Source organism: Lottia gigantea (genome assembly GCF_000327385.1).
Source record: "Lottia gigantea unplaced genomic scaffold LOTGIsca_224, whole genome shotgun sequence".
Classification (NCBI taxonomy): Eukaryota; Metazoa; Mollusca; class Gastropoda; family Lottiidae; genus Lottia; species Lottia gigantea.
In genome coordinates, this window is record NW_008708594.1 from 82,720 (window position 1) to 109,053 (window position 26,334).

General features: G+C 33.4%; 5 protein-coding genes across 5 annotated transcripts in view; 2 read left to right on the forward strand and 3 right to left on the reverse strand.

Moving 5' to 3' along the window:
- Positions 1 to 1,357: 1,357 nt before the first annotated feature.
- LOTGIDRAFT_144138 (hypothetical protein) lies at positions 1,358 to 4,000 on the reverse strand (the record flags this gene model as incomplete). Its single annotated transcript, XM_009054774.1, has 6 exons — positions 1,358 to 1,615; positions 2,051 to 2,245; positions 2,448 to 2,517; positions 2,991 to 3,058; positions 3,586 to 3,688; positions 3,921 to 4,000. Coding segments are annotated over 6 exons (774 nt in total), but the record flags the coding sequence as incomplete, so codon positions are not given.
- A 6,912-nt stretch (positions 4,001 to 10,912) lies between these two features.
- On the forward strand, positions 10,913 to 12,659 carry LOTGIDRAFT_144108 (hypothetical protein; the record flags this gene model as incomplete). The annotated part of the gene is made up of 5 exons (XM_009054775.1): positions 10,913 to 10,963; positions 11,326 to 11,384; positions 11,723 to 11,783; positions 12,085 to 12,209; positions 12,473 to 12,659. Coding segments are annotated over 5 exons (483 nt in total), but the record flags the coding sequence as incomplete, so codon positions are not given.
- Positions 12,660 to 14,243: 1,584 nt separating this feature from the next.
- LOTGIDRAFT_144150 (hypothetical protein) lies at positions 14,244 to 14,402 on the forward strand (the record flags this gene model as incomplete). The annotated part of the gene is made up of 1 exon (XM_009054776.1): positions 14,244 to 14,402. A coding segment is annotated over one exon (159 nt), but the record flags the coding sequence as incomplete, so codon positions are not given.
- A 1,579-nt stretch (positions 14,403 to 15,981) lies between these two features.
- On the reverse strand, positions 15,982 to 17,291 carry LOTGIDRAFT_174904 (hypothetical protein; the record flags this gene model as incomplete). The annotated part of the gene is made up of 2 exons (XM_009054777.1): positions 15,982 to 16,038; positions 16,185 to 17,291. The coding sequence occupies 2 exons, from the start codon at positions 17,289 to 17,291 to the stop codon at positions 15,982 to 15,984; spliced, it is 1,164 nt and encodes a 387-aa protein (XP_009053025.1).
- A 6,211-nt stretch (positions 17,292 to 23,502) lies between these two features.
- LOTGIDRAFT_174905 (hypothetical protein) overlaps positions 23,503 to 26,334 on the reverse strand; it is a gene marked incomplete at both ends in the record, with an annotated part of 3,865 nt that continues 1,033 nt past the window's right edge. The window contains 4 exons of the mRNA XM_009054778.1: positions 23,503 to 23,545; positions 25,288 to 25,373; positions 25,633 to 25,724; positions 26,105 to 26,175. Of these exons, the coding sequence (XP_009053026.1) occupies positions 23,503 to 23,545; positions 25,288 to 25,373; positions 25,633 to 25,724; positions 26,105 to 26,175 (292 nt within the window). The remainder of the gene's footprint in view (positions 23,546 to 25,287; positions 25,374 to 25,632; positions 25,725 to 26,104; positions 26,176 to 26,334) is intronic.

Genomic DNA, 26,334 nt, shown 5'->3' on the forward strand with positions numbered 1-26,334 from the left:
GAATCACTGACTGACGATGGTTTTTCACTGTATGAACTTTGACCTCTCCCTCTCCCCCTTCCCCGACCCCTTCCTCGTCCACGATGGTCTCTGTTAGTTTCTACACTATTTGAATTATTTTTATCCCCATTTCTATTTGGTTCTTTATCTGGACCATTTCTATTATGACCTTGGCCTTTACCATAGTTACCGCGACGACCACGCCCTCTACCTCTTGCAGAGAATGACCTACTTCCTTCAGCCATTTCCTTTGGTGTCACATCATCATTGGACATTTTCGACTGACTTTCATCAGATTTTTCCGATTGTTTTTGTCTCTGTGGGATTGTGTCCCTTTGACTAGCTCTATCACTGTCATCAGTGCCTCCACTTGAATCTTTAAATACGGTGTCGTCTCTTGGTGATTCCTTTCTAGTTTCTTTATCATGGTGAGGCCTCTGCTTGCCACTCCTTCTTTCATCTCTGTAGCTATGCTTGCTGCCATTCCTATCATGTCTGTCTCTGTAGCCTTGTTGAGAGTTCCTATCATCTCTGTCATTCTTGTCTCTGTAGTTTTGCCTGTCATACCCATCATTCATGTAATATCTAACCTCTTCCCTATGTTTTCCATCATATTCATACCTGGGGCTCTGCTTTCCATTCCTATCATCCCCGTATCTTTGCCTGTCTTTCCTATCATCCCTGTGCCTTTGCCTATCGTTCCCATCATCCCTGTAATATTTATCCTCATTACTTTGCTGTTCACTCCTTTTGTAACCCCCTCTGTCACTCTTATCATCCCTGAAATATTTATCCCTGTAGCTTTGTTTAAAGTTCTCATCATCCCTGTAGTACTTATCTCTGTAGCTCTGCTTTCCGTTCCTATCATCCCTGTTGCTATGCCTGTCGTTCCTATCATCCCTGTTGCTATGCCTGTCGCTCCTATCATCCCTATGCCTGTGCCTGTCGTTCCCATCATTCCTGTAATATTTGTCTCTGTAAGAATGATGAGGTTTGTCTTGCGGATGCCTGGATCTGGAATCATAAAATCTTCTGTCTTTAGAAGAGGTAGGCATTGTTATTTTCTTGGTATCTAAATCTGTTTTTGCACCATCCACTACATCTTGGCTGGTTTCTTCAGTATTTGGTAAATCCAACACTGTGTCCTAAAACAAAATTTAGTAGTATGTAAAACTCCATTCATTTCATTTATATAAACAAAATTAAAAACTCAATAAGATAAAAGTAGGCTTTCAGAACAGAGTAAGAAACTTTACAGATGGATGATATACATTTTGCTGTTTGATTTGGGCATCTAGCGATTTTCTAACAGGGTTACCCTGGTCAGCTAAAAAAGAGCCTCACACGAACAAATCAACTATAGTAGTAGGTAAAACAAGAGTCTAGAGTATAATATTAAAATTACCTCATTTATAAGAAATTTATTCTTTTCAAAATCGAGGTCAATAATTCCACCATTTTCTTGTTGTTTGATATACAAATCTCTCATCTTTCCTACTGCCTGTCTGATAGACTCAGATATTTCAAATGTTGGGGTGTCTTCTATAGGGGGTGGGGCATCACACAGTTCGTTCAGGTTATAGTCTATAGGTGTTCTACAAACTGGACAACACACCTGTAATAATAAACAAATAACCAGACCTCAAAATGTGTCTAAATCGAGGACAATCCTGAGTGTTTCTGGCAAAAGCAGTCTAAGAGGGTCCTAATATTATAGGGTCTACTCAAAGTTTAAATACAATGTCCCTGTTCTGTTGAATAATCACATGCAAATATTAATTTTACCTGTCACAGGCATTGGGCAGTAGACTACTTAATCTTATCTTGTATCTTATTAATGCGTTTGTGTCAATCCAATAAAACCTGAGTTAACACAAGTCTCAACACACATCAGGTTGGACACTTACGTGAAATATTGGGCCTTTAGATCACACTGAGCCCAGAATTGAATTTCATCTGTCATGGCACAATTATTCAAAATAAAATTTTCAATGGCATGAGTGACATTGTAAACATCGACAGTCAGACAGTAGATTATTAATAGTCCTACCTCATTATCCGACTCCTCTTCCTTATCATCTTTCTGTTTAGATAGAACATGTTTAACATAACGTCCCAGACAATGTTGATGGTAATAATGATAACAGCTAGTCTTTGTGAATACATCACCCTCGTGAAAATGTTCCAGACAAATACAACACTCACATCGTGGTATATTTCCTTCCGTTAAACTTTCTTTAGCTAGCTAGAAAAGATGAAACGATCTTTGAAATTGAAGAAGCTTACACAAAAATTTGTTGATTCTACGCTCAATTTCTGCTATCCATTACACTTTTGAGAATAAAAAAGTCACATTGAAATCAAATCACGTGTGATTAAAGATAAACAGCTGGTCAATAAATATATAATAACAGCTACATTCCCTTAGATCTATAAAACTTACATACCTCAATAAGTTCAAATAACATTGGTTCACCTTTTCTGTCTTCAGCCAATTGTATAACATCATCATGGATACTGGAAAGAGCAAGTAAATCAAGAAATGGAGTAAGTGAACACACAGGAAAACTGTCATTTCTTCACCCAAATTCAGCATGAGTTACATCCCTTGAAAAATTGGTGGTGCCAAGATCATTGCTTTTGAAGGCACAAATACCAGTTAAAAGGGTTATATAGTAGGTTGAAAGCCTGTACCCAAATTTTTTTCATATCTTTGTAAATAAAATACTGCTTCTCACATTACTTAGATTTAAAACAAAGTAACTGGTTTAATTTATGTGACTTTTTACACTATGTTCTGGTTTAATATAAAGGAAAACAACTGAATCTAAGTGTGAAGTGCTCAAAATGGTACTGATTTATATTATATTTCAACATACGGAGCTACTATGTGTAGATCTGGCTATACTTTAGATAAAACCTACAGAAAAATTTATGGTTTGTATAAAAATGTATGAGTGTACAATGTACATGAATTAAATTGTTGATACCTTTTAACTTCTTCTTCTGCCAGCCCTCTAGGATTACGAATAGTAATATCAGGTACATCATGTGGATACTATAAACATAAATGACAAAATAACAAGGTCTGCAAGTGAGTACTAGTTCCAACTGAGCACAAATTTATAAATTCTTATTGAACTATGTTTATCATTTAAGTAAACAACAGTAATTCTTCTTTGACAAAAACTTTAATTGAGTGTAATGGATAGAAACAGTATTTTTTGCTACGAAAATTTCAAAATATAGCTGACAAGTTTACAAACGCATCTTTTTAATTGTTGATATCTTGTGGATATAGGTTATATGTATTATAGAAGATACTTTTCTATACACGCACTTACCTAGGTTACAAGTAGAGACTAGGAATTTCAGCATGAGAAAGAGAAATGTATGTATAAAAATCATTACTGCTGAAGAGATTTACAAGATAAGCAAACAGTCTATAACACAATGATAAAAAGTTTAGCACCGGATAAAAATTGGGACCAAATTTTCCAAAATGATCTAATGTGATACAGAGAAAGACCTAAATGTGTGGGAAAATGAACTACCAATGATAACTTTGATACAATATTTACTTACTGAAGGTGGTATATCACAGACTAATGTTAGACAGACATATTGTACACTAGTATCTTCACATGTTGAAGGATGTAATATCACTCGGATTGTCTTCACTTTCTCACTGAAACATTTTTTCAATTTCTCAATAATCAATTTTAACAAAACTAAGGAAAGAGATCACCTGAATCATAATGAGATTATCTTAGGATTATTCTCACTGTTGACTTCCTCTGAGTGCTAAAACAATCTATAGGCCTATTTAAATGTAAAAAATTTATCACAAATTTTCAATTAAAAAAAAACTGTAAGCTGAGCTGCTAAATAATAAAGATTTTACAATGAAAATGAAATACCTCTCATCATACTCTACATCTAATTCATCTATATAAATATGATTTAAAACTTCAATTTCTTCATTTATTTCACTGAAAAGAAAACATTAGAAAGGTTGTTGGGGGTCTCGAAGCTTGTTGCCTCATGCATCTGCTTCAGTATTTAGGCTGACTGATAATGCCAAGGTATAAGTACTCTTAACATCATAACTGATTTAAGATTGAGATGAAGAATATAACAATATTTCTAGATGTTCTGGGCATAAGAGCTTTAGCGATTGGAATTCCGGGATTCATTTTAGATCTACATATTGTGGGTGATATATTTGGTCATTTTGACTTTTTGGTACCTAACATTATATAATCAGTCAGATTAAAAAAAAATTGTAAAATTTTATATTATACAAGTTCAATGTTCCTTTTTCTGCGGATGAAAACGAAAAACTTTGTAAACTGTACTATTATACGAGTAATTGGTTGAATAGGTCGGAGTACTCAAATTGTTATACAAGATTTAAATTTTCAAAGTATGAAAACCATGTATATCGGTAAAAAACAGTAACAGTGTCCACAACGTCAACAGCTGCTATGCTACATCGTACATGATGAGTGGAAAGGGACTATATTATAAGATTCTCTAAGGATAACGAAGTCAAAACTTTCCTGAAAGAAATAAATAAAACGTAATGATTCTTTATCTGTCTACCATTAAAGTAAACTAAAAGTACAGAAATCGCTTAGAGAAAAGAAAATATTTAACCTGTCAAATGAAATCGACTCACTGCGCGCAGCCATGTTTGAGGAAAGAGGTGAATGCAATATTAGATCTGATTGGTTAAAAAAGGAAAAGAAATATTATTCTTCCTTAGTTATTTTCTAATATTCTAATTCTTGATCCATCTTACATTAGTTATCATTGATAAGGGAAATGAAATAAATCAATTTTAACATTATTCTATAAAAAGTCAATTTTAAATCCGCAGCCAATGTTTACAATATGGACGAAAATAGAGCAGCACAAAATCCAAATGACATTTACAACTACGCTGTTGATTCTCCTGGACAGTATGTGACTCTTTGTACCTTGCAAATTCGTTAGTTTAGAATACTTATTAAATCGGCCCTTATTTACGATTATTGCATTGATTATAACGATCCTGTTTTAATATCCGTCTTCATAAGGCTGGCTGTTCTTGCAAAATTGCACACTGCATGGCGTTGCCCGTTTTGGTTAGCCCAATCAAATGCTGAAAAATAGCACATAACACTATTTCATTAGTGCTCCACCTGGAACAAAAAAATATGATGCAACACTTCATATCATTTGTTGCCTTTACTCCCAGAATTAGCCATTGCCTTAGGCTTAGGCCAAGTTCAGTATGAGATTCATTGGCAATCAAGACAATAACTTGAGTGGTGAGTGCATGTCGAATTGATGATTGTGAAATAAGTTAGTCTACATTAATCCTAATGACTTAATTAGTAGCCTAACAGTGTCAATGACACATGCTCACTAATAATTGATAGACAGACCCCAGATAGATAGTAATAATTTTCTTAATTCGGTAGTGAATATTACATCCATACAGTCTTCTAGAATATATCTTTAAGAGGGCAAGGTATTTAAAAGTATATTTATCTCTTTCAGATATGAAGCTCAAGTGCCAAGTTCAAAGGCAAAGAAACCAAAAGTTAAAAAAAATAAAAATGTAGAAGGTAACCTGAAATATTGTCAATAAAACCTACTTTGTCCTATATGTGCCACACCCTTTTTTGGGGATTATTTTATTTTTTATTAATATTAGCATATCTGTTTGAATTTTAATGTGTATTACTACCTTTACTTGACAGAAATGACAATTTTTGTAATTTATATTCTAAATTGCCAGACTGCATAAAGGTCCCTGGTTTACAAACGATTTTAAGTGAAGTTGTCTGAAAGGGACAAGTTGGGGGTTGATTTGAGTCTTGAAAATATGTAAATAGTATTCAAAGTACTAGAAATGTATGCAAATTGAATGATTTCTTCAAAAATATCTTAAACTAGGAATTTTACTAATTCTATATATATATGTCTTTTCTATAAATCACAGAGTATCTTAAAATTCTGGACACACGTGGATTTGAAGGCTCAAATTTCGACGGTGAGCTGTGAACACTATTATTGAATGGCTTAGCTTAGAAAATTGTTTCTGAGACTAAAGTATGATTGGTCAAAAAGAATTACTCACCTGTCCCTTCAAGTAATGTATTCCACATTGAGATATACCAGATTTTTTAAGAAACCTTGTCTTTTGACTTTTCAAGCTAAAAGTAAAAGGATTATTTCTATTACCTTTCATACAGGAGGCGAGCCAAGTTTTAGACCCAAACCATATAAACCAAAAAAGACTGGGTCTCCTGTAGCAGACCATGGTCAAAGACATGCCACTGGACAGTACTTTCCACAAGATCATCAAAGTGAGCAGGACTTATCCATGAGAAGGTCCTCATTTGCTCCACGAATTTCTCCCTCTCGGCTTACATCTCAAGTAGTATCAGCTCTTCCTCCTGAAGAAAGTTTTTCCACATCTAAACTTCATTCAGCTCTCACTGGAAAACTTCAACCACATCCAACACTACGGGACACAACACAGTCTTCACCAGTCAGAGTTCCTTCCCCTGCTAGACACCCATCTCCAGGCAGCGTCAACAGAAGCACTCCACCAATGCAAGCTTTTTACCCCAATCCTTTGGGAATCAAGGTTTCAACAGATTATAATCCAGGAATGATAAGACTTTCTCCTCAGGGAAGATTTTCACCCAAACCCCAAAAACTCCCACAAAATCTGCCACATTTGTCTCCAAATTTCCCTACAACACCTCCAAGATCTGAGCATTTAAGAGAGTCACCTGGTCCTCCCAGAATGTCTGGACCATATGTGAGACCAGAACAGCATGTGCAGCCTTTCAGGTACACTGAAGACCTACCTGTACCTTCAGTCAAAACATCAACATCAAATTTTAGGATCACTTCTTCTGAGCCTGATAGCTTACCAAGACATTCAATTCCATCAAATCTACAGCATCTGGTCATGGCTATGGAGAGGGAAAAGGAGCAAGAATTGAGAGAAAGCTCTCAATATGGGAGTACAAGTATTCCATTTACTAGCAGAGAATACCCAACTGAACATAAACTGACTGAAAGATTACTGAGACAACAGGGTGTAGAAGAGGGCAGGCATCTTGAAAGGATTTATATGGGAGCAGTCCATCAGGGCCATTCTCCTAGCTCATCACACATAAGGAGTTCATCTCCTATGAAAGATAGAACATCTCCTGTTCCAGAAAGAACATCTCCGGCACCTCATCCAAAGAAAGACTTCCAAAGAAGAGCGACCCCACCACCACCTCCTAAAATGGCTTCTCCACCAATGTCCACTGGGGTTCCCAGTTCTTATCTGGTTCATCATCCACCATTGAATGTAACATTGAGTCCATCATCTGTTCCTCCTATAGATTTATCAATGCTTCCTTTGAAACACAAAGCAAGAAGACTAGAACATAGCTCATCACCAGCAACATCATCGTCATTGTCAACGATCCCCCAACCAGTTGGTCAACATACTTCATTTTCTTATTCTGAATCGCCACATCACTCTACTAGTGTGCCACAGTCGCAGTTATCTTCCATGATAGCTCAACCAATGGTTCAACAGATTCCTGCATCATCAGCTCAGCATCAACCACCACCTAATGTAACAGCTCCAATGGGAATTCCTACCATGTTGCTGCAGACTCAACTGAATCTTCCCAAGATTGAAGCTCATGGTGGAGTCATCAGGATACCTGAAGGTAAACTGGATGCTTCTACTCAAGAAATGTTATCCAGGGCCATCAATTTTCCACCAGGATTGTCTGAACAGATTTCAATAGTGGCTGATATTAAGAAAGATGTAGTGAAATCTGAGCCTCAACACCATGCACCAGCACCTGTTAAACCTCCACAAAACATCAATCCTTTCACGTTCCCTAAATCTGGAATTAAGCTCTCCCCAATCCCTAACATCCCTTCATTTGGGACTGAAATTGAAGAAGCCATGGGTACCCCTCCAACTGCTACCTACCCTAGATCAAGGTCTGATATCAGCCACTTGAGGCGGCATGAGGATGTTAAGATAGAAGGTGGAATGCCCAGGTTGATGCCAGAGGATCCAGAGAAGAATTTAACGACTCCAGAAAAAAAATATGGGGATTATCAGGCTATAGAAGAAGAAAGCAAGAAATTGACTCCGTGGGTGAGTGAACCTTTAACTCTTAAAGGGATTGTGAATTGTTTATGTGTATGTGTATCAAAACACTGATGACACTGGTGTGGCGCCAGGCAAGGTGTGCTTCTAGACACCTGATGCCACTTTTCATGTGAAAAGTTCATTACCTGCTACCAATATTTGGTCAATATGTTGTTACAGATTTCAGGTTACCTTTTGCGGTTTCAGATTGTTAGTACTTTATCGGTATATTTATGGCAACGATTTGCACCATATTAATTTGATGTCATACCTCTTTACAATCATTTTATGGAAACCATGGACACCATAAGCTACCAAATGATTGACTTTGTTTGGGTTTAGATTCTCACATTCAAAATTTATAGTTGTTTTTTTTTCCTTGTGTTTTTCATTGATTTTGTTGTATTTTGAGACTAATGAATAACAGTTTTGATACATACCGATTATCTTAGTGATAGCTATAACACTACTCTATTGTATTACAGGTTGGACAATTCAATATGAGATTGAAGAATTTAGCAAACTTCCCAGTCAGTACTTCAACATATAGATCAGCCTATAGAGCACAATCAGTAGCTGTACAGAGAGCAAAGTAAGTTAATTATCGAATCTTTATTTGTCTCTGAAAAATCATCTTGTCCTTCAAATGGGCCCTTTTTAAGCTCTGTTCTGAAGTGAAATAAATGGAAAAATTTGATTTTGATAAACACGAAAACTCTCCTGAAAAGAAAGTGTTTAAGCTGATGCAATATTTTTCTGACCGCAAACAGATTTTATGAGTAAAGTATGACCTCTTTTATGGAATAGCTAGGATTGATCGTATTGATTTGTGTTCATTATGTCGTTCTGGAAATGTTTTATGATCAATTTTAGAGCGTGTTCTATAACAGGAGCAGGTAAATCTCTGGATCTGTTAAGACAAACTTTACAGAAAAGTATGAACAAAGAACTTGATGAAGTCATTCAAAAATATGTAGAGGTAATATATTTTGCTCTTTATGTAAGTATTGCGGCAAGATTGTATTTAGCATTTTACATATATATCTTCAATTTCAAATGTCATCTCAATTTGGAGCAGAAAAATAAGATATTTAACTCAATTTTTTTTTTTCAATTTCCAACCATGTTAAATCAGCCACCGTAACAAGTAGCATTGTTACTTAAGTTTTAGAAAATCTTGTTCAAACAAATTTCTATTTTTATTTTTTTCTTATTATTTGTAGAAATTTTTTAAAGTTGGTATAGCCAATATTAAAGAGAATACAGGACCAACTTCAGTTACAGATGAACATCTTAATTCTGTCAGACGACAAATTCTAGAGGAGGTCAGTTAGTTTTATTTATTTCATAGCAATCAACTGAAATCAAGTAATATTTAGTGTTGTTAATTTTGGTAACTTGATTGATTGTTATGAAGGTAATCCTGTGGTTCTTAGGTTTATTCACATTACACACTGATTTCCATTGATAACAAAAAAATTCATGTTTTTAGGCTAAGAAGATGTATATTGTAGAAACTAGGCGTAGTGTATCACCTAGTCGAGATTATCCAGACAATATATCAGATACTGGTAGCAATAGTGGTAAAAGAGTAAGTTTCCACTTTCCAGTCTTTGAATACTTAAATTGATATACCAGGCCACGTATACTCAAAATAATCTTAACTCTAGAATGTCCTAGGTTCATATCTTGTAACATTTATTCTAGGGGACATCCTAGCTTTAAGATTGTTTTGAGAATACGTGGCCATTATTATTATTAATCAACGATGAAACTAGAGTCTTACTCAACCATTTCTTATTGTGGATATCTTAGAGTTAATTGAAACCTACAGACCTATAGATCATTTTCAATTTCTCTTCTCCCCAATACTATGGATCATAAAAGTAAGCTGTAAAACTCCATTCCATTCTTACATTCTTGTCTCAGTCATCATTTTACTTTAAACAGATGAATTGGTGTAATTATACGCCCACATCTCTCTATGTGGACGTATATTGTCAGCACCCCCGTCCGTTCGTCCGTCAACATTTGGTTGTAAACGCTCTAAAAACTAGATTTTTTGATGGAATCAAATGAAATTTGGTATGTGTGTACATATTCATAAAACGAAGATCAAGTTCGAATTTGAGCTATTTTCGACAGTTAGAAGCAGAGTTAATGCCCTTGCTCCAAAATCTTGAATATTTACCATCGACATGCCGTGGTGGGCGTATATGGCTCTGGTCCACTATCTTTTTAATTTATTTTTGACCCTATAGGGATTGATAAAGAAGAGAAGATTTTCTGATAGTGATAGTGAAAAGGGAATTGATATAGGAGTTGTTAAGAAAGTAAAGGTAAAGTCTAGTTATGTGCAAATGATATTACTAATGTATATATTCTACAACAGACTGTGTAGGTTAACCATTTTCTATAACAGAGAGTATGTATTCAGACATTGATGTTGATGAGCTCAAATCAGATGGTAAAACTCAGTAGTATATCATGAGTATAGCTATATTACTAATCTTTGGTTTAAATTAATTTATATTTCAGAAAAAGGGTAGGGCTTTTGCTTCAGGGTAAGTAGTCAAGTTTAATTCAATCAGGTCCCTTTTTATTTTAATTATTTGAGTAGTTTGTCAATTTTAAATGCTCAGGAGTGAGTCTAACACAAAGTAGGGATAGCATTATTTGGCAGGGAGAAAAGCAAACCCTCAAAAACTCTTTTTATTTCATTTCTCAAATTTCAGGAGTTCTACACCGTCTAAGATAAAAACTGTTGATAGTGTAAGAAGAGAGGGACCTAAGGTAGGAATCATTCATTTTGTTCGAAATTCCCGTCCTGCTTGATTATTCAGAAGAAGAAAATTAAGCTTTAGGCTCTGTAAAGATCTTAGATTTGATAGCCTTGAACAAATAATTGAAATGACTTAAATGCAATTGCTAGTTATCAACTATAGTTATTTAGTTATATTCTATATACTTCATTAGTGTAGACTTTAAAAATGGCTATTGGCAGTTAATGTTCACTACTTTACTAAGCAGTTGAAAGTATATTATTATCTCACAATTTCTATGTCAGTATACATGTGCACAATTGGTGGTAATGTACATTTATCATAATATCAGCATGTATCTGAGTAATGTAAGTTTAAATCTTTCTATTGTAGTGGGATCCAGAGAGACTAGCATTAGATACATTGTTTGTTATGGGGGCAAGAGCAAATAAGTAAGTTGATATTATTTTAGATAAATGAAGCCTTTGTTTCAATTTTATCATTTGTAGAATAAAATGTTTTGATCAGTAATCATATTGGACATGTGAAAATACCAATCACTTCTCAGGACCATGTCAGGTAATTCTGCAAGTGAGATTGTCAATGCAGCATAATATCCAGAAAGTCCCCATGATTAATACTGTTAATATTTGACAAGAAAATTCCAGCCTGATTGTACTTCGTACATTCATTTCTTAACAATTTGAACCTATATGTTTGTTATATTTATGATTTCATATTACCTATTATAAAAAGATATAAAGATTTGAATCTGTGTTATTATTTTTAGAGCATTAGGATTAGGTAATACTAGAGGAAGATTGTACATTAAACATCCTGATGTATTTAAGGTCAGTATTCACAGGCATCTGTTTCTGTGTCAGTATTACTACTTTTGTATATTTTTGCTATTTTTGTATAACATAAAAGAGTTTGTAGAAGAATATATTATATCTGACATTTATATGAATAAGAGATGTCTGAAGATCAAAATCACAACAGCACATTTGATGGCATGTTATGTCCTTCTCTTTTTGCACCTATTAATTTGCAAATTTAGCTCATCAGTCTTTGTTTGAGGTGTACATGAAAGGATGAGTATTATATACACAATTATACAGTATGTGTATTCATCTTCTGTTTTGATACCAGTATTCAGGAGATCAAGATGATAAACAATGGTTATACGAACATCATCTGATGCCAGCTACTGGTGGGAAAGCTTACATGTTGATTGTGGAGGATATAAAAGATCTAGCTGAAACTGATGAATATAGGTAAGTGAATGCAGTTCTACTTCCTACTATCTGCACTCTCTAAGTACAAAGAAGAGATGCAACACTATAGCACAATTTCACAAATACATAAGCTGAATTATGAACCTGTTCAAGCCAAAAGTTGAGAACAGTGGAGATAATTTTTCTGTAGCAAGTTATATGTTAACAGACTCATCCAAAAAGAGGCTTTCCAAATTATATGCTCTGGCCTTTATCAGTGATGGTTTGGTTCTGACATGAATATCTATTCCTATGTTTTCCAGGGACGGAGCGTTATTGATGCATGAATTAAATGGATTCGCTGTACCAGAATGGATGATTAGTAAGATGAAGCTACAGATGCAATCTTTAAGAACTGATAAAGGGAGAACATCAGCTCCAATAGTTCACAGTAGATCTGCTACTCCTAGTGAAACGTCTGTTTCTTCAGTCAAGGTTAGTGATCAGTAAATTCCTGATCAAAAGTAAGGCCCGTAAAAAGTAATTCGAAGTTATTTAATTCAAACTGTTGTCTACCAAATACCAAACTGTTTGTGGTACCAGTAAGTGTGATATATGTGTAAAATCCATATCCCTTAGTCTCTGATCTGAAATCTTACCAGATAGTAACCAGAAAGATATTCAGATCTGCTACAATTTATCAAATGTCAATATCAGTCCATTATATCAGGTAAAGTATTTGTTTAGCTCAATGTTTCTATGTGTCATGAGTGATATTTATGAAGTATGTATGAAATATAAGCAATATATTTTGTAGGATTATGATGGTGAAGACAGTTCTAAAACTTTACCATTCTCTGGTTTTTCTGACAGTCCATTAACTATTAATCCTAAAACAGAGGTAGGTGTTAGCATATATACTGTATATCAAAATAGTATTTATTTCAAATATCAATAGTCTCAGAAGAAGCAATTAAAACTGAAACTATAAAATTCATTTCCAAAGAAAACTTTCAAAAAACTTTATCTCCAAATTTCTGAAGGATTGTTTTTAAGGGAATATAGCTTACTTTGTCTTATTATACTGAAAGACAAAAAATAGCATTCTTAGTATCATTATTTTGAAATGGTTATATATATAAGTAAATGTAATTTTGAATACAGCTGCAACTGGGTGTGGAATATTTCTCATAGGTTCAAACTTATTTTATTAATTATTTCAGAATGAAAATACATCCATGGATGCAGAGATGGAGTTTTTATCAGGAACAGATATTGGTAGTGGGAACATGTCTCCTTTCAATTTAACTGGAGGATTTGATGATACAGCTTCACCTTCTCCTAGCGATATTGATAATTTAGATGAGGATCCTTCTTATACAACTCCTTTTGGTCTGTCTAAATCATGATCTGACTGAGGATCTTTCTTATACCACAGCTTTTTGTCTGTCTAAATCATGATTTAACTGAGGATCTGTCTTATACAACTGCTTTTGGTCTGTCTAAATCATGAACTGACTGAGGATCTGTCTTATACAACAGCTTTTTGTCTGTCTAAATCATGATTTAACTGAGGATCTGTCTTATACAACTGCTTTTGGTCTGTCTAAATCATGATTTAACTGAGGATTTTTCTTATACCACATCTTTTGATCTGTCTAAATCATGATCTAACTGATCTTATATGATGTCTTTTATGTTTTCTAAATCATGATTTAACTGAGGATCTTTCTTATACAACTGCTTTTGGTCTGTCTAAATCATGATTTAACTGAGGATCTTTCTTATACAACTGCTTTTGGTCTGTCTAAATCATGATTTAACTGAGGATCTGTCTTATACAACTGCTTTTGGTCTGTCTAAATCATGAACTGACTGAGGATCTTTCTTATACCACAGCTTTTTGTCTGTCTAAATCATGATTTAACTGAGGATCTGTCTTATACAACTGCTTTTGGTCTGTCTAAATCATGATTTAACTGAGGATCTTTCTTATTCCACATCTTTTGATCTGTCTAAATCATGATCTAACTGATCTTATATGATGTCTTTTATGTTTTCTAAATCATGATTTAGACAGACCCTTCTTTTGCTGTCTTAATCATGATTCACCATCTCCTAGTGATGTTGATAATTGAGATGATAATCCTTCTAATACAACTTCTTTTGGTCTGTCTAAATCATGATTTAGACATTGATTCTTCATCAAGATGTAATGCTTGTCGTGGTAACTTTAACTTTCTTTGTGAATGATTATTTTTTTAATACAAGACATTGTTTTGAATACTGAATAAGAGTGCTTGAAAACATAATTGATTTATGTTACATTAATGTTATCATTATCGGGAAGTTGCAATAGTTAAGTTTTCTATTTTGTATATGTACTTTAATCTTTTGTAAAGGTCTACTTAACCCTTTTATATCAATATTCTGGTAGAAATTTAATGATGCATGTTTTCTACTTTAAAAGGAGGAGAAGTGGTTTAATATTTGCATATGTTTTTGTTATTGTTATGTATTTTGAGCGCTTGAATGCTTGGTTACCAACATGGGGATACTGGTAATTCCTAAGGGTAATTCCTTGTGAATTTTAAATAAAAGTTTTTAATTACATCAGCATTCGATTCAAAAGTCAACTGTGGAAACAAATCATAACTTTTTGGGAATCTCAGTTTGCCTATGATGATTGCCTATTAGAGGGTACCAAGTGTTTTTTGTATTTATAGATTGAGATTTCTCAGATGTATATTAATATCTTTGAACAGATATATATTGTTAATATTATGTATATTGTTAACGTTATGTATATTCTTAATGTTATGTATATTCTTAATGTTATGTATATTGTTAATGTTATGTTATGTTATGTATTATACTTGTAGTGTTTTAAAGGTATGTAGTGCTGTAAGCTTACTAGCTTAGTACTTTCTGTTGTAAATCAAATTTCACTGATTATTTTTAAGTGAATATCAATTTCGTAACAGCACTGATAATCCTATAATGACTTTGTTATGAAAAAATATAATCATGGGCACATGTTTTCATGTAAAATATTTGTTTTTACCAAGTGCGATTTTCATTCAAAATTTCGATAATTTTGGTTAAAATTTTGAAGGTTACATGGTTTTGTGCCTGAAAGATCAAACAAAACTTTTTTGCTCTTATAAATTTATTATCATTATCATTATTACTATTATCATGATGTTAATCTTTTGCTCATTCACTGTAATTTTTGTCGGTTAATTTAAACAGGAAAGTGCTGGCAGCCAAGTTGCCAAACTATTAATGTTGAAACGTTAGCATTAATACCGAGCTTTCCAATGATATTTGATTATTTTTGCATTCAAGACACGAACGGGATGCGGAGCTTAGAAACCCTATGGCAAATGGAATCGGATGTTCTGCAAGGGCGAATCTGCTCTACATACTAAGTCTCGCACGAATCCTCGTCCAATCGAATTTATGCTGATGCCCAACTTGGCTCAAAACTAGAAAGAATATTAGTGAAACTTAAATAGCATCAATACTATTTATTGTAGTAATATCAGTATCTGTAAATGAAAAATATTACAAGCTTTTAAAGGAATATTACTTCGAAGATCAAACATAATTTAAATTCTCAAACCTGACCAATAAAATTATATTTAATAGATTTATTGGGATAATAGAGCTATTCTGAATAAACATGATGTATACTTTTTTGGCCAAGTTTGCGAACTTCAATATAATATTCATCCTAAATTTCATTTGCCGAGTCCTTTTGGGTCAACGTCGAATATTTAATTTTATAAGAACATTTTCACTCAATCTACTAAAACAGACACGTACACGTTTACTGAACACTAAATACCACAGTGGATATATCGGGGCATTCATATAGAATAATAACCTACAAAACAACAGAGTTATTACCCTTGTTTTAGAGTTCATCCTAGTTAAGGCCCCTGGCGTAGAACACACAACTAAAGGCATCGAACATAGTATGAAGGCCACAAGCATCACGAGACTATTTCGTGTAGCACTACTCAAACTTACTCTATCTCGTTTTAAATTCTGCTTTTTCAAAATAAAATTATTTTTCAACATTTGATAACGATCGAGATCAGCACCCATAGATATATCAGTAAAATCAGGTACTTCCGATTTGGTCGAAGCCGTGCTTCCAGTACTTAAGGTTTTGCGTAGATTTCGTTTATCTTGATAATGCTTGCGTATTTTTGTGGCTAACATGGGGTTTTCTAAGGCAATAATGTCTTCAAAGGCAAGAGATTGGTCACATTTTTGATAATGGACAATTGTATCTTCACACGCATGCGTGCCGGAAATGGTATATGGACTAGGGTTGTTGTCAACTGGCTGGTTTGATTTGTTGGCCCGATGTGGCACGTCCCTGGTTTCATTTTGGACGGAATTTTCAGCAGGATGATCCTGAATCCAAGGCTTTATCCGATTTTTGGCAAATTTAACAGTAATGTTTAAAGTTTTACAAATTCTATAATACGATGACATTATGATGACCAACTGTAGTATAAAAACCGTTAAAAATATAAAAATGATTATAAGTTGTTCAGGAGTTGTCCTCTTATAACGCCCTAGATGATAATCCACGCGAAATGGATCCATGGTATCGACTAAATACGTCGAACTCTGAACAAACGACAAGCTGCAGGTCATACTGATTAACAAAGACACTATCCAGTTTCCGGTGATGCACCGTGATACGATTTGGCGCCTTTTTCGTAACGACAACCCTGGCCGTCTGATCGTTCTCTGTCTGTAGAAACCAATAGAAGCAAACGTTCCCCAATACTGTATCAAACTATTGAACACCACAAATAACTGCACTCCGCTCAATAAATCCGATTTCTCCTTATCGATTTTAAGGGAATTCACGTTGATACAAACAAGAGAAAACAGCATTCCAATACACGTCAATACATTATTAGCACATATATTCATTAAATGACTATTAGGTGGTGTACGGAGACTGGGCGAAGATTTGATTATGACAATCAGTAGCGAGTTAATGACCACACTAGTTATTATATTAGCAATAAGATATACCATTGTGGCTATAACAAATGGAAAAGGCATCTGCCAGTGTGGTAAAGCTGATGAGTTCATTATTGTACTGTTCTCCATTATGCAGCTCTCCGATGAAACACATTTTGAAATATCATATTATTTCTAGACATATCCACCTGATGACAGTATCACGGTTTGAAGCATATGCTTTCTGGACCATGTCATCACTAGGTCATGTTGCTTTTAGTAAATTTGAAACCAATTCCTACAGGTTTTACGTATCCCAAATCTTTTCAAATGTTGTATACTATATCCAACGATAATTTTGTTGTTTTGTGGACTTATTGACGATTGGAAACCAGAGCTTTGAATTACTCCCGACATGCAATACTGATAACATTTTCACTTAAATCCATATCCATTATCTATACAGTAGTACATAGGCAGGGCGCAAAACAATGTGCTGAGGGAACACTTTCAACGTTTACGGAAATCTTCGATGAAGACAATCCTAAAAGATAAAAAAAAAACATGAAACCAAATACTGAATTCAAACTAAAAAAAGGTCACAATTAAATATCAATTTGAACACAGAGCTTATCATTGTGCCCATTGTAGTTGTGAGTAGCTATTTCATATTTTCGGACCATATCGTAGCGTTAATACTGAAAGCACTGGCAAAGATGAGAAAAACAAATATGAACCACGAAGCACTTGTTAAAATGTTTGAATTATGGTGCCACCTGCGCAATAATTGGCTTTTAATAATTACCACACCACAATCTGATAATTGCATTGTTTGTATCATCCAGACTCTTATTTATTATGACAATAGTTCTGATTGAAGGTAATTTACTGTCGAGATCACTGTTTATCAGATCACACTATCCAGTGTAGGCTTATTGTGTTTCATACATAATTAAAACTAAACCTACGCGTAATATTTATAATCATACAGCATTTTTTATAACGTTACATTTCCTAGACACGATGTTAGTTACAGTTACTTCTGTGAGACTCTGTACATAATCAATATCTAGACTCATAAAATATATATTTTGAGCCCCAAACCACCTTCGATTCGATTCCTTTACATTTATAGTTGGGAAAGACATTTCTTTAAGAATCATATCATTTATATGTATTGTGCATAGAATGATTTGTTCATCAGTCTACGTATTATATTTTCATACAACATTTTTATATCTGAACTTCAAAAATATATTTTGAGTCACATATCACCCTCAACGATTCGATTCCTTTACATTTATTGCTGTGCATATGCATTATTATAATCAAGCCCACTCATAATTTCATCGCAATATTTTAAGTTTCTATATATTAGGAAACTTTTCGACGCGATATCAGCTACAGTCACTTCCGTATAACTCAGTACCGGAAGTTACGGAGTAATCAATCGGAACAAATGATGTTTTGTCTCATAAACAATCCATTGAGATAAAACCCCGCCCGTGGACAAGTCAATGAATTAATCGGTAATTCAGTCACGCGGTTTAAATGTTCTAGTGATCAATATTATCTATATAAATATACACGATGACTCCAATTTTTGTACTCTTATATACTTTTTTCATTACTTTTTAATTACTTCCAACTATAAAAGCTTTCAAACTATATCATAACACGAAAGCTTAGTATGTAATTAAAACTTCATGGAAATATCAAAGAAGATTGAATGTAATTATAGAAGAAAACATTTTTTACAAGGCTATCAAAGTAAATCAAATTAGATTCTCTCCAATATTGTCTATAAGCTAGTCCAAGGTTTATCATTAAAGAAAATTGTGATATCCTGTTCAACTAGCTAGTAGATATCCTGTTCAACTAGCTAGCAGATATCGTGTCTAACTAGCTAGCAGATATCGTGTTCAACTAGCTAGCAGATATCGTGTTCAACTAGCTAGCAGATATCGTGTCTAACTTGCTAGATGATATCGTGTTCAACTAGCTAGCAGATATCGTGTTCAACTAGCTAGCAGATATCGTGTTCAACTAGCTAGCAGATATCGTGTTCAACTAGCTAGCAGATATCGTGTTCAACTAGCTAGCAGATATCGTGTTCAACTAGCTAGCAGATATCATGTCTAAGTAGCTAGCTGATATCGTGTTCAACTAGCTGGCAGATATCGTGTCTAACTAGCTAGCTGATATCGTGTTCAACTAACTAGCGGATATCGTGTTCAACTAGCTAGCAGATATCGTGTTCAACTAGCTAGCAGATATCGTGTCTAACTAGCTAGCAGATATCGTGTTCAACTAGCTAGCAGATATCGTGTTCAACTAGCTAGCAGATATCGTGTTCAACTAGCTAGCAGATATCGTGTTTAACTAGCCAGCAGATATCGTGTTCAACTAGCTAGCAGATATCGTGTCTAACTAGCTAGCTGATATCGTGTTCAACTAGCAAGCAGATATCGTGTCTAACTAGCTAGCTGATATCGTGTTCAACTAGCTAGCAGATATCGTGTCTAACTAGCTAGTAGATATCGTGTTCAACTAGCTAGCAGATATAGTGTTCAACTAGCTAGCAGATATTGTGTCTAACTATATAGCAGACATCGTGTCTAATTATCATGTCTGCAAGCAGATATTGTGTCCAACGAGCTAGGAGATATCGTGTTTAACTAGCTAGCAGATATCGTGTCTAACTAGCTAGCATATATCGTGTCTAACTAGCTAGCAGACACGGTGTCCAAATCTATATAAAATCGAATATGCTTTACGAACTTACAAGACATACCGATTTCCTGTTCCACGTACAATCATGATATCACACTGATATAAAGAATATAAGTTAAACTTCTCTTGTATTTATAATTTTAAACGTGCTTAAACTTACCAAAATACCGATTTTCTCCAAAATTCCTATGCAAAAACTATCCAGCTAATTTCCGTCTAATGCATTAGCCTCATACTTCTATCTGAAAACAGGCTTACATAATTCTGGAAGATTTCACCTTCTAAAAAATGAATTTCCATTACCATACGTTTGTGTAGACAATTGCAGCGTCCTATACTGTAACACACCGCATTTCAATCTAACTCAGGTGCTACTAATTCTAACGTTTATAAACAAAAGGTGATAAGAAACTTGGGTTTTAAATCATCGATAGTTTTATATTGATTTTTGCTTATGAAGATTACAGTAGCCTACTTATCTTATTCACATTTTCCATCATATTGTTCTTACCGTAGTGTTGTTCTCTTGTCACTGTTTTTAATATACTTTATCTATATTCATTTATTAGAAATATCAAACAGTGTCCACCTTTCAACACATTACATGTATTATCAACAACGCGTGCTCAGGTAATAAACAATATTCTTATATGGCATTCTGTCTGACATATGGGTTGGGTAAATATGCCTTCAGAGCCTGAGCAACATGAGTTGGCTACTTATTGGACGTTCGGTAATCCTCGACATGTTGCAGTGCGCGGTAGACCGTTTTCTCACACGACAAGTTTTTTGTAATAGGAACCATTTTCCGAATAGGTGAAGTGTTACGAGCCGAAAAATTGGTACCGGAACCATACATCTTTTAAATCAGATATTTGTAAAGTATGTCTCTGTCTGCGGTAAGGGACTTCGATAGTTAGTTCTTTTAAAAAAAAAAAAATAACGTGTTGCGCAAAATTGAAAGCAGTAATCAGACCAATATTGGCAGCATTTGTAATACATGTTTGGGACAATTGGCAGTGTGGCTTTTCAGCCCACCTGTCGTCTGCTAATACACAGGACCTATATCGATCTGATCTAAAATATGTCCATCCAAGTCCTGCTCACGGCTGTCCACGATGGCCATGGACACATCCAGCCTTTCGGAAAACCAAAATAGTTTTTGTTACGCTTGTTGACCTAACAGCGCTGGTAGTCGGAATGATTCCCTGTTAGTTCCCATGAGAATTACGTAAATATTCAGTGTATGTCAGGTTGTTTGGAGGGCACCCCATTTGCAGGTGTTTGTCAAGAGGTTGTTCAGCCCATTTTATTAGAATGGTTCAATGTATGGCTTCTTGTAGCATCATTCAAATTTTCCGTCAGATGTTTGTGATTCCTATAATTATAGAAATGATATATACACTAGTTTTGGTGGAATTGCATGTCCTATAGACATCGGACTGAAAATTGGAATGGTGCAAATATACACTACCAGTGCTCCTACATATAAATTTATATCATTTGGATCAGAGCCTTTGATGGACACGTTTATCTAGCTAGAATTTGGGGTTTTAATGATATTTGTATTTAAAAATGTGTGGACATGTTGAAAAAATGAATATTGAATATTATGTGAATGCATGTTACAATATATCATCTACTATATCATACTATCTGTAATCTACTGACAGCAATATGGTCCTATGCAAACAGACTATAAATTACGAGGGTAATAATTCATTTCTTGTTTATTGTAATCATTTTTATGACCATGAACTGATCGTGGACAAATTGACATGTCAAACTTTGTACAAATTCACCTTTTATAGATTATCTTTGCATCCTACAGAGCCCATAGCCAGTTAGTCATTTGAGTTTCTGGTCGCCTTGTGTCAGCTTGGTGTTCTGGTCGTTCAGACAAGAATTTTATAATATAAATAATAATTTTAATAGTAATTTCCAATAATTTACATAAAATCATTAACACAACAACACAATATTTGAAAAAAAAGAAAAGTATAGAACCAAATTACTTGTCAGTATAGAATTGCTATTCAGAATGGAAATTACTTGTCAAGTTAGAATAACCATTCAGAATGGAAATTACTTGTCAAGATAGAATTACTATTGAGAATGGTAATTACTTGTCAAGATAGAATTAGTATTCAGAATGGAAATTACTTGTCAAGATAGAATTACTATTCAGAATGGAAATTACTTGTCAGGGTAGAATTACCATTCAGAATGGAAATTACTATTCATGATAGAATTACTATTCACAATGGAAGTTACTTGTCAAGATAAAATTACTATTCAGAAAGGAAATTACTTGTCAAGATAGAATTACTATTGAGAATGGAAATTACTTGTCAGTATAGAATTACTATTCAGAATGGAAATTACTTGTCAGGGTAGAATAACCATTCAGAATGGAAATTACTATTCATGATAGAATAACTATTCAGAATGGAAGTTACTTGTCAAGATAAAATTACTATTCAGAAAGGAAATTAATTGAAAGGAAAGAATTACTATTCAGAATGGAAATTACTTGTCAGGTTAGAATAACCATTCAGAATGGAAGTTACTTGTCAAGATAAAATTACTATTCAGAAAGGAAATTACTTGTCAAGATAGAATTACTATTGAGAAAGGAAATAACTTGTCAGGATAGAATTACTATTCAGAATGGAAATAACTTGTCAGGATAGAATTACTATTCAGAATGGAAATTACTTGTCAGGATAGAATAACTATTCAGAATGGAAAGTACGTTTAGGATTGGAATTTTTTTTTTGGTAATGGAAATAAAGGAAAATCCCTCTCCCAAAGGAAAGGAAATGATTAGAAGAGTTGAGGATTACATTGTATATTTACAATCAATATAAATATGGACTGAGTGATAAATCAATACTTTAATCTGGACTGATGCCTTCAGGTTGTTTAATCAATTTACTTTCTTGTAAACAATTCTTCACAATTTTATCCTAATAGACTTTAAAGGGATATTACATCTTAGAATAAACATAAAATCTAAAAATTCTGTTGTAACTCTATGACACCAGGTAAGTTCACTGATGAATATATACTCATATTGACCATTCTTGAGAATTAAATTTCATGTTCATTCTAAGATGTAGTATCACTTTAAAGGGATTGAAAAGAGGTTTTCCAAAACTTCTGTGGTTCCTGCAATTCCACTAAAACAAAGTGTTTGATAATGTCATTAATCATATCAGGCCCTTATCGATTTGTGATGTCATCAAATATTTAGTTTTAATAGAATTGCAAGACCCACAGACGTCTGATTGAAAATTGGAAAGGTGCAAATTGGTACTATCACTGTCCCTGATACACATAAATATTTTAGATTTACTCTTTACAATCTCTTTACGGTTAAAAGCATTTAAATAGGCTCCTATTGATTGTGATTTTCCAATGTGATTCATACATAGTCTTCATTATGACAATTTTTGCAATTAATATGTTAAAGCATAATGCTATAGTTTATAGTGTATTTCAAATCTTCAATTCAATTCAATTTAATACTTTCATCAAGAATTATCAATATCTACATTAGACTGTTGTCAAGTTCAACAAGTTTTTCCAGTCAGTTATCACACTGTAATTATCTTAGAAGAAATCTTCACAATATACCAGATCTCAAACTTGATAGTCTCATTTTAGGCCTGAAAAATAATTTTTTAAAAGCATTAAGACATCTAAATTAAAGATTTTTCTAAAAATCAAGACAACTATGTCTGACAGACAAAAGCCAATAAAAATAATAAATTCTAGTTGTACAACGAATGATAGACCCACTGCAGTAACAGTATTATATATACCCTTATCAATAGGTTAAATAAGTTTTATATAAATGACTAGGCCTAACAATATCAATATTTCTATATTTAATGTAATATCTCGATTTTTTATAACAGTGAGATAGTTTTGTCATTTAGATTTCATGCATTTACATTAGGTATTGGATCTAAACCAACAAAATAATATTTTCTATAATCTTTAAAAGAGTTAATCTTTTCATCCATTGTTGAGATATATCAACCATATTTGTTGTAAAAACTACAAATAATATTAAAAAAGAAATTGCAATCCTAGTAAAATTTTAGCAATTGCAAGCAATAGCTCAGAAAAATCAAATATTTGGCTTGAAAATAAGAAAATCAATACAAAAAGCCTTCACTTTCTTTATTATAGAGTAGAAGATGAAAATTACATGATAGTGAAAATATGATTGTTAGAGTATTTTTGTTAGAAATTGTGATTAGATGTAGATAGTGATAAAAATGAAATGAAATGAGTTTTACATCCTACTCTTCTGAACCTAATTGGGCTCATGAACACAGACAATGCCATGCAGTGTGCAATGAGGGAAATTTAGCCAGGACAGCAGCATTAGCCTACTCTTTTTCAATTTCCAGCTGTCGAAGGATCTTTAACGTGCACAGCCTGTAGTACACATGTCCTCAAGAGGCTTCAGAAGATATCAGTATAAAGAAGAATCGTTTGTTTTGTTAGTCAGTGATAAAGTAAGGTGATATATTAAGATGGAAATATTTGTTAACAGTGTGAAATAAGCTAGTAATCTAGTAATATATTTAGTAATTGTTAGAGAAGATATGAATGGATAAATTACTTGATGGATGATTGTGTCTTTTATAAAATAAACTTGTTCCTGTTCTTGGCCTAACAGAGGGAAAATATTCACTATCAATAGTTTGTTCAGATTCAACAACTACATGCTCTGATTGAATTCAATAAATACACTCATGGGCTCTATTCATTAAACTGAACATAAAAATATTCTTCATGTGATTGGTCAATATTTAAAACTGATCTTAAATTTAGCTTGATTAACCAATCAGATTACAGTTTTTCATATAATTTGAAAGTTCAAATTAAGAGGATCCTCAATTCTGTCTAGGAAATCATTATGACAGCTTGCAATTGAAAGGGACATTCCACTTTTTTTGCTCAAATTCATGAAAACTATAAACCAAAATTTAGATGTGTAACGTATCTGACTTAAAAAAAAAGCTATTAGAAAACTACTGTATGGATTTGAGTAAAATAAACGCCTAATTGTAGAGAAATATGTCTTCTACATTTTCCAAAGTTTTTAACTGACAATATCAAGCTATTATAAAGCCAAATACCAAGACTAGGTCCAACTGCTTAATTAAATAGTAATCTCTGTTTTTTATCAACCCTTTCAAAACAATTTCAGTAGATACATATAAATAGCATACTTCAGAAATATTTTCAGGTATAATTTACAATGTTTCTGATAATGAATTTTTTTTTACAAAAAAAGCGAAATGCCTCTTCAACGATTTTACTCAGACATGACTGCTAAAATCATACAAATCAACATCCCTGGAAGATTGGATATTTTAAAGAAATACTGTACCTAGGTTGATTGGAGATTGATTTAGTTTGAGGAGCATTCGCAGCCTTCCATTGAGCTTCAATTCTACAGAATAATCCACCAGGATACTGAAAATAAATTGAAATGAAATAGATTGGAATGGAGTTTAATGTTCTATTTTTTCTTCTGTTATCAGAATAATGAAGAATCGAAACGGTGTATTTTAGCTTCTATAATCTCTTCAATCTATCACACATTTCTACTGTGTTTTACAATTTCAGCCACACCTCATATAAGTGACTGAGATATTGATTGATAAAGTGAACCGTGGTCGTATCTATTTATTTATAAGGGGTGTTGTTTTAATTAAGATGACTAGTTACTTACACTGACTTCTTTACGAGCTGGTTTCTCAGACTTATCAGTATTTAATCTTAACTTGGTTAAAAATAAACATATCTGTTTCATTCTTCTATGATCTGTTCAAAAAATAGAAATTTCATTTAACATCTTACTTTTCAGTTTCTGTATAGTTTAACATGACAGTTTTAAAGATAATATTGCAAATACTAAATAAATTTCCACAACCTTGTTCTCATATTTAATACCTTTATTTTAACCCTTTGAACACTAAGTGTGACTAAAATAAAACATCATATACCCTTCATTCTAACACCCTGAAAGTTTATATGGTTACTTAAAGTGTATGGTGTTAATGTTATGTGACTTTGCCTTGATAAAGGCCATTTCATTGGCTGCTTGAATATATATCATGTAATTATGTGGTAGATAGGCCACTAATATAGTTAAAAGGGTTAAATACAAAGACATATATTGACTGACATAGTATCAGACTTACCTTCTTGTCTTTGAGCATCCTGATTAAATCTTGTAGATCTTCCAGAATCCCAGGTTGATTTCTTGTTTTGTCTATAATACAAGTTATAACACAAATCAAAAACAGATTCAAAAGATACAGAGACACTCAGTTTGTTTTTAATAGTGAGGCTTTTGACTGTCAGAACACATCCAATTGAAATGATATTTGTGATATCTCTTTCTTATTCTGAAACTGAACTTCAGAGCAAT